The sequence below is a fragment of the Onychomys torridus genome, chromosome 4 (genome assembly GCF_903995425.1).
Source record: "Onychomys torridus chromosome 4, mOncTor1.1, whole genome shotgun sequence".
In the NCBI taxonomy this organism is placed as follows: Eukaryota; Metazoa; Chordata; class Mammalia; order Rodentia; family Cricetidae; genus Onychomys; species Onychomys torridus.
In genome coordinates this window covers 48,199,310-48,214,541 of record NC_050446.1, presented here as the reverse complement: position 1 = coordinate 48,214,541, position 15,232 = coordinate 48,199,310, and the positions used below count along the sequence as shown (strand labels likewise).

The following is a 15,232-nucleotide window of genomic DNA, read 5'->3' as shown; positions in this document are numbered from 1 at the left end:
CACACACACGAAGCAGTTACTTGCCTGTCCCATCAGCCCAGCCTCTGCCCTTTACTAACCCTGGAGAAGACTTAAAAGTTGACTGTCAGTCTGGAGCGTTCAAGAGAGGAAACCAAAGGCTGATAGAAGCCAGTGCAGAACAGGACCCTGAGAGAAGGAAACAAATTGCAAGTCTGTATCTATAGCAACTGTTGAGGCCTCCAGCGCTCTTCCCTATTCAGCAACCGGAGTATAAGAAACCAAGTCTCTCTCTCTCTTTAAATTTATTTATTTTTATTTTATGTGCATTGGTGTTTTGTCTGCATGTATGTCCATGTGAGGGGTTTGTGTCCCCTAGAACTAGAGTTATAGACAGTTGTGAGCCACCATGTGGTTGCTGGGAATTGAACCTGGGTCCTCTGGAAGAGCAGTCAGTGCTCCTAACCATTAAGCCACCTCTCCAGCCCAGAAACCAAGTCTCTTATTCAAAGTCTCTGTACTTAAGGCTGACTTTGAACTGCTCATCCTTCAACCTCCACCTCTGGAGTGCTGGGATTACAGATGTGGCTGTAGATTTTGCTTTTCTAATGGGATCCCAGCCTTTATTTGGTTCTCATGTCACCTGCAGAGCTGTCTGGAGCTCTTGACCCATTGAAAGACTGAGAAAGTTTGACATACTTGTCTTTAGCTCATCACCCTGCTAAGAATTTTCAAAATTTTATTGTGAAATCTCATACACATAGAGAAAACCATATAAAATAAACATATAGCATAATGAATTATGAAACAAATACTTGCTACACTAATTTTTTTAAAAAGATTTATTTATTTTGTATACAACATGTATGACTACAGGTCACAAGAGGGCACCAGACTCATTACAGATGGTTGTGAGCCACCATGTGGTTGCTGGGAATTGAACTCAGGACCTCTGGAAGGGCAGTCAGTGTTCTTAACCTCTGAGCCATCTCTCCAGCCCTTGCTACACTAATTTTAATGACTTGAATTACTGTTGAGATATCAAAGTCCGTGGGAAAATATAATTATATCCAGATGTTAGGCTGTCAGGCCACGGTGGCTCACGCCTTTAATCCCAGCACTCAGGAGGGAGAGGTGGGCAGATTTCTGAGTTTGAGGCTAGCCTGGTTTATAGAGTGAGTTCCAGGACTTTCAGGGCTACACAAAGAAACCTTGTCTCAGAAAAAAACAAAACAAAACAAACAAAACAGATGTTGTGGTGCATGCCCATAATCCCAGTACTTGAGAGGTGAAGGAGGAGAATCAGGAGTTCAAGGCCAGCTTTGACTACACAGAGTTCAAACTCAATCTAGGCTATATAAATGAGACCATGTTGTTGTTTTTTTAAAAGATATACACACATGTAAAAAATAAATAAAAAGGGCAAGACTTCAATAAAACATTTTATCTGTCTATCCATCCATCCATCTATCCATCCATTTGTGGTTGCTAGGAGTGAAACTGGGCCTCATGTGTGATGGGTAAACTTTCTACCAGTGAGTCCTCCAGCCCCACAAAGTATTTTAAATATCAGGAAGAGGAAAGGGCAGTGCTTTGGTGACTGAATGGCAGTGGCGACCATACTGTTTAATCTTGCCTTGGGATAATTTTAAATATGACCAGTTTCCAGCTACATGGAGCATCTGTACCAGCACATCCGTTTGGATTACATCATGGATGCCCAAGACAGAAAGGCTCTGGCTTTGACTTTTGTGTCCAATACTGCTTGTTACAACATTTAGTTTTACAGTTGTTCAAAATGGTGGAGAGTTTCTGGATTCTTTTACAGCTTGAGAGTGGCCATGCCCCAAGTCTGACAGTGATAATGAGCACAAACTTGTACAGTTTCCTGGGCCTTCCTTCCGGTTCAGAATCGGGAAGTGTTGCATTTGCCAGTTGGTAGAGTTTCACACTGAGTTCATTTTTTTTTTTTTTTTTAATCATTTGAAAAAAACGGTGTCTGATATAGAGAGAAGGAGAGAGAGACTGGCTCTGATTGCTACATTTAAAAGTGAAAAACTGAAAATGAATGTAAACTCTTAATTTAGGAAGTTCTCATGGATGGCAAGAAAGTAAATCATTGTGCATTGTAGCAGCTGGAAGAAGGCTCTAAAACTGCTGTCTCTTTTGTTTTCAGTGATGGAAACTTTCCAAGTAAAACCCAAAGGTGCCCCCGCCCCCCGCCCCCACTCCTACCTCCTCCTAGGTCACTGCCAGCTCTGGTCCATTCTCTTTCCCCAAGGAATACCGTGTATCACGTCCATCAGAAAGCCTCCAAGCATACATCAGAAGCGTAGTTGTGAATTCAGAGCTGCAGATTGCTTCTCTCTGTAGTAAGGACATGCCGAGGAGGGCCCTCTCTCCTTCCTCTCTTTGCAGACCGTGTGCTTGGGAGATGCCCCCACCCTTTTAATGCTGCTTCTCTCTTTCCCCTGCAGGAATTGCAGTTGGAACATGCAAGGCAAGCCTTTGCGCTTAAAGATAAGAGCAAAAGCGGCGTGATCTCAGGTCTGGATTTCAGCGATGTCATGGTCACCATCCGGTCCCACATGCTCACTCCTTTCGTGGAGGAGAACTTAGTCTCAGTAAGTAAGAAGACAGGCTTTCACTTTCCATTTCCTGAACTGTTTTGAACCTCTGGGTTCTGGAACGCCTTCTTGTGTCCACATGGCTCTTAACTAACCAGGCTTCATGTTTAGGGGGTGGAAGTTTAAACTGTGTGTGTGTGTGTGTGTGTGTTGCGTGTGCTAAGGTGAGTGGTCTTTTCTCAGTTTCTAGCTTCATCCAGAGCTCCCATGTTGCTCCAAATTGTTTATTTCTATTTTCAGTGTCCAGTCCAAGGGACGTGAGAGTTTGTAGACAAGAGACCTTAATCACTGTATTTCAGTGCATTCTTGCCTTCATCTTGGCGTCTATTACCTCCCACCCCAAGCTCCGGCGGTCTAGTTAGGACACTCCTTCCTCTGTGTGCTGGAGGGATGGTCACTGGCTCATGTCAGAAGGCCTGGAGGAAGTGTGGGGCCAACAGCCTCTGGCGTCACGGCTCTCTGCCCCTTCCCCTGTACACTCAGAGTGTGTGTCCCAGACACAGGTCTTTTGTTCTGTCAAAGTGCAAATCTACCTCAGGTAATCATGTGGTCATCCACTTCCTTCCACAGGGGTGAAACTCTCCTCACTCACCTGTGGTCTTGTCCACACACTGTGCCGTGTGCACGTTTTTGATTACCGCTTGTTTGGGATGGAGGGAAGCCAGTGGGTACTTTTGTTGTTTCAGCTGAAGACCATTATCCCCGACTTAGACTGGGGTAGAAAGATCAACTCCTGGACTTTCTCTTCAGTGGATTTGAACGTGGAGCATGTCACTCTCCCCTCCACATCTTACCTCCCTGACAACCCCTCCCCTACCTCTGTACCTTCACCTCATACCCCAACCAAGGATGAAAGGAAAGGCAGAAAAGGAATCAGGGAGGGAAGGAGAGAAGAAAGGAAGAAAATCAGGGGAAGGATTCACTTAGTGTTAGTTAGGATGGAGGGATCCATTTTGTATTTTCCAACTTGGTTAGATGGCTGTTGCCTCAGTTTACCAAAATACAATCACAATCCTCAGAGGAAAATATTAAGGAATCTGAACCCTGTGGTTGATATATTATGCACCCAATAAACTTATCTGGGGGTCAGAGAACCGAACAGCCGCTATATTAAATGTAGAGGTTAGGCAGTGGTAACACACACCTTTAATCCTAGCATTCTGGAGGTAGAGATCCATCCAGATCTCTGTGAGTTCAAGGCCACACTGGAAACAGCCAGGCATGGTGACACACGCCTTTAATTCCAGGAAGTGATGGCAGGAAGCAGAAAGCATGAGGACCAGGAACTAGAGACTTTTTAAGCTTTCAGGCTTTTAGCAGCAGTTCAGCTCAGATCCATTCCAATGAGGACTCAGAGGCTTCCAGTCTAAGGAAACAAGATCAGCTGAGGAACTGGCAAGGTGCAGTTGGCTGTGGCTTGTTCTGTTTCTTTGATCTTCCAGCGTTCACTCCAATACCTGGCTCCGGGTTTGTTTTTATTAATAAGGCTTATAAGATTCATGTTACATCTGGCGCCCAACGTTTGTGGTACGAATTTGTGAAAAAGCCCCTTGCCTGTGGCCTTGCAGTCCCCAGCTCAGGGCCAAGCTGCATGTGGCCGGTTGTGGTGGTGCATGGTGGTAGGATTTGCCGAAGGAGGCAGAGGCAGGAAGATCCCGAGTTCGAGGCCAGCCTAGGAGGCTTGCTGAGGAGAAGCTACAGCTGGGGCCGGACCACAAATGGTGGCGGTGGCACCATGGAGGAGGCGGCTGCTGCTCTGGGTTGCCGGCTGCTTCTCATCCTGTTGGTGGTGGCAGCGACGCTGCTACCAGTGACGAAGGATTTATGGCTGCATTTGGTATCTAAATTGACATTAATAAAAATAAAATCTATATGGGGGGCAGAGACATTGCCCATTGTTACCTACACTGTAGAAGGTGAAGGATCTATGTCAAAGAGAAACCAGAGCGTCACACTACTTGTAATGGACTTTTTTGACTGGAGTTGTTACCTTGGTATTTCTGTTAGTATTTCTTTGAGTCTTAGTGACAATTTTCGATCACCCCCACCTTGTAACTTTGAAGTTAGACTTTTAGAAACTGAACAAACAAACAAACAAACAACACAAAAATCCTTCTCTTTTGAGACTGTACCTAAATGATGGTAAAGCCTCCAGACATGAGGAAGGCTCCTTGCCTGCTATCCAGTGTGAGTGAGCCCTGTGGCCTGGAACCACCAAGGATGCCACTTAGTAGTGAACCCCTGCCAGATCTTCTGTGCATTTGGGGAGCTGTATTTTGCATGATGCAAGATCAAAGAGCCACACAAACTAGGTATATTGTTTTGTTTTGTTCTTTTCTGAGACAGAGTTTCCTTGTGTAGCCGTGGCTGTCCTGGAATTAGCTTTATAGACCAGGTTGGGCTTGAAACCAGAGATCGATCCAGCTGCCTCTGCCTCCTGGGTGCTGGGATTAAAGGTGTGTGCCACCACCACTCGGCACCAACTAGGTATCTTACGTATAACAATAGCTTTTAAAAAATTGAGAAAAGTTGATGTAATCAAATGGTCTCAAGGCTGGAGGTGTGGCTCAGTGGTTAGAGCACTGACTGCTCTTCCAGAGGACTTGGGTTCAATTCTCAGCACCCACCTGGTGGCTCACGACCACCTGTAACTCCAGTTCAAGGGACCTAATGCCCTCCCTTGGTTTTCTCTGACTCCAGGCACGTGTGTGGTGTACCACATACATGTAGTCAAAATTCCGATATACAGAGAATAAAATAATAATTTTAAATGGTCTTAAAATTTAAGGTTACTAAAACTGGAGGTGTGGCTGAGTGGTGGAGTACATGGCAAGTATAGAGGAGGCCTTGGTTTCAATCTACAGCACGGAAAAAATAATGCTTGTTTTGTGTCTGTGCATAGGAAAAGTAAATTAACAACTAGGAAATATCCCTTACATTATTCATTGATATTTTTCCAGGACTAGCAGGCATTGCATAGTTGAGGGTCTTGAAGAATTCTGTTTAAATAGCTAGGTTTTGATCTGCAGTAATTGTATTTGTTGTTTCTGACCTTAGCGGTGGATGAACCGTGAACTCCAGCTTCCAGATGTTGCTTTCTTCTTTAAAACCTAAACTGCATAGACTTCCCTGAGGGTACAAAGTGCACTGCGCTCTAGTCAGATAGCCCCTTATATTTATAGGAGGGTAGTTAACTGTTTTAATGACGGAGACTCCTTCGGGTCCACTTTGAGGGAAAAACATTAAGGCAAAATTCAAACCACGTTGCTTGCTTTTGAGTTTTAAATGTTTTGTGTTGTCCTTTCCTAGGCTGCTGGAGGAAGTACCTCACACCAAGTTAGCTTCTCCTACTTCAACGCATTCAACTCCTTACTCAACAACATGGAGCTTGTTCGTAAGATCTACAGCACTTTAGCAGGCACGAGGAAAGATATCGAAGTCACAAAGGGTAAGATTTGAAAACTGATTGGAATATTCGATTTGTACTTTTCATCAGCTAGACCCGAGGATGGTGTAAGTCTGCCTCGTAACAGCCGGAAAGCCGGTTGCCGCACGCATGTGTGTGTGTGTTTCACGCATGCGCATGCTTCGTGTGGGCCTCGAACCCCAGGTGCATTTAATGAGATGCTGAGGCCCGAATGTCAAAATGCCTTTGACAGTTTTGAAAAGAGCCTTGGCCCAGTCTGTCAAACAGGTCAGTGGCAGTGTGGCAGCAGCTTGTTTGTACTGGGAACGAGTTGCCACAGAGAGGAGCAAGCCCACCCTTTTTGGGTGAGGGGAGAGAGGATGTTTTGGGAGACCTCTGAACAGCCGCCACCTTTAGCTTGCAACTCTGGAGACCAGAGTGAAGAAGCAAGAGAAATTGAGAACCAGAAAGTGATTGTTTTGTCATGAAGTTGGCTTATCTCTTTCTGAAGTCCCACCAGTTTTCAAGAATGCAGTTATAAACAGAACTTGAGTATTTAAATTTAGTTTTAGATGTGTAGAGTGTGCTAAAATTCCTTTGCTTTCCGTTTATATTAGGCTCTTGAGATATTAACCTTTGTTTCTCTCTCTTCCAGAGGAATTTGCCCAGAATGCCATACGCTATGGACAAGTTACTCCGCTAGAAATTGATATCCTGTACCAGCTTGCAGACCTATATAACGCTTCAGGGTAAATCGTCTGTGATTCATGGTGTTTAGTAAGCGGGTGGATGGACCTTTTTAGATGTGACATATACCATTTCCTTTTACCAACAGCCTTTTCAGTGGATAGATTCTTAGTAAGAGAAACAGGAGGAGAGAGAGGAGGCAGAGGGAGGGAGGGAGGGAGAGCAAGGGATCAGAAGCAGAGAGAATGGGTTGGAGCAGAGAGCCAAGGGGAATGGAGAGGTAAGATCTCTCATATATCATCACATCTCTTCCAGAGGCAGCTCAGGTGTTTATGCTTCTGCTTTTTGTAAGTTAAAAACAAAAAAAGTGTGTAGAGGATATTTAAACTGCAAAGACATGCAAATCCATGGAAAGCCCTTATCCAATGGACAGGGTTAAAGAGGTGTATGGTCTGTTAAAAACCTGGATTCCTGTCAGTCACCTGTGGTAGTAGTTGGTTAAGTAATAATATCAGAACTCCTGGGCCTCAAGAGGTGTCTCTGCAGTTAAGGATCTTACTCCTTTTGCAGAGGGCTCAAATTGGATCCCAGTATCCATTGGGTGGTGCATACCTGCCTGTGCCTTCAGCTTGAGGGGATCCAACGCTCTCTGGTGGTTCCAAAGGGCCCCTGCACACATGTACATATACATACACACGCCAATACACATAATTAGAAATAATTTTTAAATATCTGGAGACTACAGAAGTTGGATATGCATGTGTGATTTATTGCCTTCTTGCTATATTATGCGTTGCTGGACTGGAGATGATATTTAGTCATTCAGCTGCCTTGTGCAACAGCAGGGTTTGGCGTTTTACACAAGCTGCCAGGCCATGTCTCAACCATCCGACGTTCATGCTTTTAGACAAATGTTTTGAGCCTTCTTGTAAAAAAAGGGTTTTTAAAAGTCCTTCTCAAAACTGCATCTGAAGTGACTTTTTTTTAGCTGTCTCACAGAATGAACTTATTTTTAAGTCAGTTCTGGCACCCATAGCACTGCATTCATTTGATCCAAAACTCAAGGGCTTGAAGAAGAAGAATGGAAAAGAAAAGAGGCTCCTTCCTCTCCTGTGCCTTCTCTTGAAGGCAGCCAACCGTATTGAACCTTCTTGTTTCTAACCTTCCTTCTGGGACACTGGGGACTTGGGCATTATGGAGAGGGTTTGTGGCCCTTCGCTTTGGTGTGAACCACTTCTTGGGCCCATCACTGGAGTCTCCTTAGATCCCTCCCTCTTCAGTGATCTCCAGAGACTTTGCTTTTGTTGTAAATAAGATCCAAAGGCTCATTATTTTTTTTTCTCACTAAAATGGTCATAAACGTGAACAAGGAAATAGCCCCCTTCAGTGCTAGCTCTTCAGGGAGGAGAAAGGTGTGTTCCATGTGAGGGGTCTGTCGGTATCTAACAATTCTCTTTGCCCTCTTCAGGCGCTTGACGCTGGCAGACATAGAGAGAATAGCGCCACTGGCTGAGGGGGCCTTGCCTTACAACCTGGCAGAGCTTCAGAGACAGGTATGGGCAGTCTGTGACTGTACTGGACGCCAACAGTGCTGACATGGGTGGGTATAACAAGCCTAGAGACTTCAGTTGGCATGAATATTAATGACCCTAGAGCTCCTAGCTCAGAGGTTCTATTGACTGGGTTATCGCCCACGCCTGCACTACATATTTTGACTGGTCTGTGAATTTCATTCTTCAAGCTTATTAAGATAAGGAGTTCAAACAGCCGTGGGTGTGACTTCCTGTCCAGTCATTTGCCTAATCATCTTGAAAGATTAGTGTTCAGGCCACTTTGGAGAGTTAAAGCTGATATATATATATATATATATATATATATATATATATATATATATATAAAATTTTGTTTTAAGTACAAAGCATTTTGCAATTGAAACAAACCATCACTGTGATTGTGCCTAACAGATTACAAGAGGGAAAAAGGAAATGTAATGAGTGAACCAGAAAGAATTTTTTTTTCCCTTTAACGTTAAATATAATAAAAATGGGGCCCATGTCTTGAAAGGTTAATCCAATTCCATTTTGGGTTTTCTAAATGTTCTCTGTAGAAAAAGTCAGACCCTTGAGATGACCTCCAAGACAGAATGGAACCATTTTTTAATGAAGCTTTGTTTTTTGTTTTTTAATCTCTATCTTTTATTATTATTATTATTATTATTATTATTATTATTATTATTATATTTGTGTTTTAATTTTACACATCAGCCATGGGTTCCCCCCTCCTGCCCCCACCCCAATGAAGCCTTGTTTTAAGTGGACTTCTGGACCTGTAAGCATTTGAGCAAGCTTTGGTTGTAGCAGAGGTCCATGGGCCTTGTGGGGGCAGGTTTAGGGGAGCTGGCCTCTTCCTCCCGGTGCTTCACTGGGCTTCTCCTTGAAGAACCTCTGTTTCTCATGGTTCTTTATGAGGCTGTGTGATGTTCAGAGGGCTGGGGAGGGAATGTGGGGGCAGAAGGACAGAGGACACGTGGGAAGTAAGGGGTGGGTTGCCCCTTCTCCTTGGGTGACTCCTGGGTGAGTAGCCAGGGGTGGATTTGCTATTACCCCCTTTGTCAGTTAGGTTAATGAGAAATCAAATCAAGTCGGTGTGGTGATAAGTGCCTGTAACCCAGCACTAGGAAACTGAGGCAGAAGGATTGCCACGGAGTTCAAGGCCAGCCTAAGCTACGTGGCAAGACCCGGACTCCAAAAACCACAACAAACAGAAAAAGATGTCATGACTTTGGAGAGGGGTGCTAGGAAATGTTTCTTCTGCTTGGGCTCCTTAGAACTGCTTTCTGAAACCAGTTAGGGTTTCCAATCCTCCTTAATAATAAACAGGAACCTCTGACTCAGTTGAAGCACAGGGAAATGGCGTCTTCACTCACAGTTGTACTTTGTGTGGCACACACGCAGAAGATTAATATCTGTGATGAGCTGCAGTTTAGCTTTTTTGTCGTCCCCCCCCCCCAAATTCTTGCTTCCTGCTACCAGTTTCTCCCCTTTCTGTTCTGTTTGTTTGTTGTTTTTTCGAGACAGGGTTTCTCTGGCTGTCCTGGATCTCACTCTATAGACCAGGCTGGCCTCGAACTCACAGAGATCCACCTGACTCTGCCTCCTGAGTGCTAGGATTAAAGTCATGTGCCACCACTACCCAGCCTGGTGATTTTATAATTTTTAAGATGTATTTATTATGTACGCAGTGTTCTGCCTGTATGTGTCCTTGCAGGCCAGAAGAGGACACCAGATAGATGGTTGTGATCCACCATGTGGTTGCTGGGAATTGAACTCGGGACTTGTGGAAGAGCAGCCAGTGCTCTTAACAATTGAGCCATCACTCCAGCTCCTTAAATAAAATTTTATAGCATAAAAAATACTAAGCCTGTCAGTGGTGGCACACTCCTTTAATCCCAGCACTCGGGAGGCAGAGGCAGGTGGATCTCTGTGAGTTCGAGGCCAGCCTGGGCTACCAAGTGAGTTCCAGGAAAAGGCGCAAAGCTACACAGAGAAACCCTGTCTCAGAAACCCCCCCCCCCAAAAAAAAACAAAAAAACTTAAGACATTGAACTATGTAAAGAGTTCTTACTGAATTGAACTTCATATTTTATTCTACAAATCTGTGAAAATTGCTCTTGAGTTTTGAAAAAAAAAATTTTTTTTTGAGCTGAGGATCAAACCCAGGGCCTTGGGCTTGCTAGGCGAGCACTCTACCACTGAGCTAAATCCCCAACCCGAGTTTTGAAAAATGTAACTGTGGAAAGATATTGTACAGTGTTATCTCTCTATCCTTGAGGGGTTGGGAGCTGGGGGCAACTCAGTGGTCGAATGCTTGTGTAATGTATGTGAGGTCTTGACTCAACCAAAAACACCACAAAAATTAATTAATAAACAAGTATGCAAACACTTGTAATTGAGAAATAGTCCATTTAGCTTCTTCAAAACAAGCAAGGGCCAGCAGGCGAGCTCAGGGTTCTCTAGAGGGATAGAGCTGATTCTATGAATATAATTATGGGAGATTTATTAGAATGGCTTATAGGCTGTAGGCCCAGCTAGTCCAACAATGGCTGTCTGTCAATGGGAAGTCCAAGAATCCAGTAATTGTTCAATTCATGAGGTTGGATGTCTGAGCTGCTTTTCAGTGTGTGCTGGAATCCTGGAGAAGTAGACTCAAAGTCAATGAACAGGATGAACTTGCCAGCAAGAGTGAGGGTAAGCAGGCAAAAAGCAAGAGCTTTATTCCTGTGTCCTTTACAGAAACTGCTGCCAGAAGGTGTGGCCCAGATTCAAGGTGGGTCCTCCCACTTCAAATGATTTAATTGAGAAAAATCCCTCACAGGTATACCCAGCGGCTTGGGTTTTAGTTAATTCCACACATGGTCAAGTTGACAACCAGGAATAGCCATCACAGGAGCTTGCTGCTAAGCTTGATTCCCTGAGTTCAAATCCTGTCTCCACTCTCCAGACAGTCTAGCTCTATCTGCAAGCTCTAGTGTCAGGAAAGACCCCTTCTCAAATGATACGGTGGAGAACAGTAGAAGAAGACACCTGATATCAGCCTCTGGCCTCCACATGACCTCACGAAACGACAGCTTCAGCAAGGATCTTAGCCTGGCCTACTGTTGAAGAGACACATGCACCTTTATAGTTCTCCTGAGTGCAGTCTTTACTGATAGTGAATGCAAGTGTGGGAGGGTGGCTCAGCAGCTGCAAAGTGCTTACTGCAGAAGCCTGTCAACCTGAGTTAGGTCCCCAGAAACCATTTAAAGGTGGAAAGAAAGAACTGATTTGGCAAAGTTGTCCTCTAACTCCCACGTGTGAACCAGGGGCACCTGTGCCCCTATACATCTCACCCACAACTAACAACAGTGAGTACGATTTATAAAGCAGATGTCTAAGAATACTTGTAGCAGCATTACACACTGGAAACACTCCAGATACTTATTGAGAGGAGAAAGGAATATATACATATGGTGTGTAGTGAGAAAATGATTATTTTTTTCTGCTTGCCACAGGGTCCTGTTATGTTGCACAGGCTAGCCCTTGACTCACAGTCCTCTTGCCTGAGCATCCCAGATGCTGAGATTAAAAGGTGTGCTTGACCATACCCATCTAGAAAATGTAACTTTGTGGGGTGTGGCAGCAAGTGCCTGTAATCCCCATACATAGTGGGGCAGGGGAGGGGCAAGAGGATCATCAGGAGTTCAAGGCTAGCCTTAGCTACATAGCAGATTTGAGGTTGGCTTGGGCTACTTGCAATAGTGTCTTAGAACAGAGTGGGGATGAGGGAGATAGAAGAGAGAGATTGGAAGTTTCTTTTGTGCTCTGGGGTTGAACCTACATACTAGGCAAATACTCTACTCCAAGCTATATTTCAAGCTAAAAAATGAACCTCCCCCGCATCATTACTGACCTTGAACTCTCACATAGGGACAGCCTGGTTTTAACTTCCTAACTATTACCGGCATTAAAGATGGTGCACATCTTTTTCTCTGCAGCCTTCTGTTAACTTTTATTTAACTCAGTTTCTTCAGATCACAACTTCCATTTGAGAGTTGAGGTTGGTCTTGGACTTGGATCCTCCTGCTTCCATCTCCTGAGTGCTGGGGTTACAGTTCTGTATCAGCACATCTGTTTTATGAGTGCTGGGGATTGAACCCAGGGTTCATGCTAGACAGGTATTGTACTGACCAAGCTGTATCCCCAGGGTGTTCCTGTGTGAGAATGGGCAAACAAACCTCCTCTTTTTCTTTCAGGGGGTCCCCCATGTCAACTCTATGGGATAAATGATCTATATGAACCTTCTTGGGAATACAGCTGTGTGTGTGTGTGTGTGTGTGTGTGTGTGTGTGTGTGTGTGTGTGTGTTGCTTCTATGTGAAATTATATTAAAGCTCTAGGTGGTTTGCTCAAAATGAGCTGAGTTGTGCTCTGCTAGGTCAGTGGATCTCAACCTTCCTATGCTGTGGCCCTTTAATATAGTTCCCCATGCTGTGGTGACCCCAACCATAAAATTATTTCATTGCTACTTCATAACTGTAATTTTGCTAGTGTTATGAATTATAATGTAAATATCTGATATGAAACCCCCAAAAGGCGTTGAGACCCACAGGTTGGGAGTCACTGACCCAGACAGGGTTGATTGCATTTTTATTTCACGAATGCTGTTCCTTAGTCTTAGGATTTTGTCTCTTTGTGTAGTTTGTAGTCTCATGGACTGTCTTTGGGCTTGGATTTGTGAATACATGGAGGAAAACATACATTTTACTGATTAGTTCCACAAAAGTGAAACCTGTTCTCTAAGGAAGAAGTCAGATTTATATGCGAGCTATTATTTACTTATTAGTCATTTATATCTTTAAAATTTTTAGATTGGAAGATACTGCAGTCTTTTTTTTTTCTTTCTTGAGCTGAGGATCAAACCCAGGGCCTTGTGCTTGCTAGGCGAGTGCTCTACCACTGAGCTAAATCCCCAACCCGATACTGCAGTCTTTAATGCATCTGAACTCCCTCATACTGAGAGGAAAGTATACATACATTGTTTTATGGCTAGAAACAAGAAAATACTTAAAATCCACAGTTTCCCTCTAGCTGCTTGGTTCTTCTGTTCTTTCTTAGCTTTGGGTTTCAATCTTATGCTTCGTAAGGCTAAAAATACTGAACTGCGATGCAGGGTTGGGAGCGTCATAGATGTGGTTTGGAGTAGCTGTTTCGTGTTTCCTAGCCCTACCTTGCTCCTCCTCTGACCACACATTTAGCTCATGGAGAACCCAGCTCTGCTCTTCTCAGACACTTGGGCCATTCTTGTTCTCCCACACTGGTATGTATTGTTGGAAGAGACCTTCTCTCCACTGGGTTGGCAACCTACAGAAAGCAGCCTGGTGTAGGCTTGATTCAGCAAGTGGCACAATACCGTCCTACATTTAACAAAAACCAAAACCAAAAACAACAACAACAACAACCAAAAAAACCCAAATTTAAAAAAAAAAGGGGGGGGAGAAAAAGAAAAAAAAATGGACCTCTCTTCAAATGAAATCTCAAATTCCTGAGGGAGCCAGTTAAAATCATTTAAGAGTCTCAACCCTGTTTTGCTTTGAAAAACCACTTAATTAGCCTTGTTAAATATCAACCTTCACAGTCATGACTCAAGGAGAAAGTGCCTTTGCCTTTGGCCGTTTGCTCACGGTAGGTGATCTTCTTAGTGCAGAGTATTTTCTTTCAGCCTAAATGCTAAAAGTTCAGCACATAATCATTAATTGGGAAGACAGCTATGGGGACATTGCTTTTATGAATATTCATAATGTGAAACCTATAGCACTAATTACATGAATTTGCATGGCTGACTACAAGGGAACCATAAGTTGTAGTGATAACTAATTCTTCAGAAAAAACATCTCAGTCACCCTACTCTTGTATGTTTTCTTACAAAAGCTATTTAATGGGAATGAAGGTGACATTTCTGTCAAAAGGCATTTGGGTATTTATAATTTGAGATGTTTTAGCTAAGAATTAAAGCACAGAATAATCCTTCAGTTTTTCTAGGATTTTTCAGGGCTTACAACACTCTTTGAAGGTAGGGAGTTGAAAGAAAAATCTATATTGTTGAATGCAGAAAAAAATTCCCATGTCAATAAGGGAATTAGTGGTCACTTGATGCTCCTTTGGGATCACAGACCTATTATTTTTTGAAAAAAAAAAAAAACTTTCCCCCCTTTCTAAGATAGTGTCCCACTTAGGACCCCAGATCTGCCTTGAATTTATTTATTTATTTTTAAAGATTTATTTATTATGTTTCAGTCTTCTATCCGCATGAATTCCTGCATGCCAGAAGAGAGCACCAGATCTCATTACAGATGGTTGTGAGCCACCATGTGGTTGCTAGGACTTGAACTCAGGACCTCTGGAAGAATAGTCAGTGCTCTTAACCTCTGAGCCATCTCTCCAGCCCTTGAATTTATTTTTACATTTTTTATTTTATGTTTATGGGTGTTTTGCCTGTGTGTACGTATGTATGTATATATGTATGTGCATGTAGTGCTTTTGGAGGCCAGAAAAGGGCATCCTTGGAACTGGAGTTTTAGGTGGTTGTGAGCCACTGTGTGGGTCCTGGGAACTGAACCTGGGTCCTCTGGAAAAGCAACCAGTCTTAACCACTGAGCCATCTCTCCTGCTTTGAACCCTTGATCCAATGGCTTTTGCTGTCTGAGTAGCTGGGATGACAGGTGCACACCCTCATGCTAGCTTTATTCTACATTCCGAAATTCAGCTTTGTTTTCCCTCTTGAGATAGTCTCCCATAGCCCACATAGGCCTTGAGCTTACCAGGTAACTAAGAGTGACCTTGAACTTGTGAATCTCCCACCTCCATTCCCTTTAGAATTGATGTCTGACTCACCATGTCCAGCTAATGGCTTTAATTTTTTTTAGTTTTGTTTACTGTGGCTGTATTTATATGTGTGTGTGTGAGTGCATATACATACACATGTGTCGTACGTGTGGAACTTGGAGGACATCTTTTGGG

General features: G+C 43.6%; 1 protein-coding gene across 3 annotated transcripts in view; it reads left to right on the top strand.

The window, feature by feature from the left end:
• The window catches only part of Slc25a12 (solute carrier family 25 member 12), an 85,498-nt gene that overhangs the window by 43,196 nt on the left and 27,070 nt on the right, over positions 1-15,232 (top strand). For all 3 annotated transcript variants that reach the window (XM_036183588.1, XM_036183590.1, XM_036183589.1), the window contains 4 exons: positions 2,436-2,582; positions 5,895-6,033; positions 6,647-6,740; positions 8,147-8,231. In XM_036183588.1, the coding sequence (XP_036039481.1) occupies positions 2,436-2,582; positions 5,895-6,033; positions 6,647-6,740; positions 8,147-8,231 (465 nt within the window). The remainder of the gene's footprint in view (positions 1-2,435; positions 2,583-5,894; positions 6,034-6,646; positions 6,741-8,146; positions 8,232-15,232) is intronic.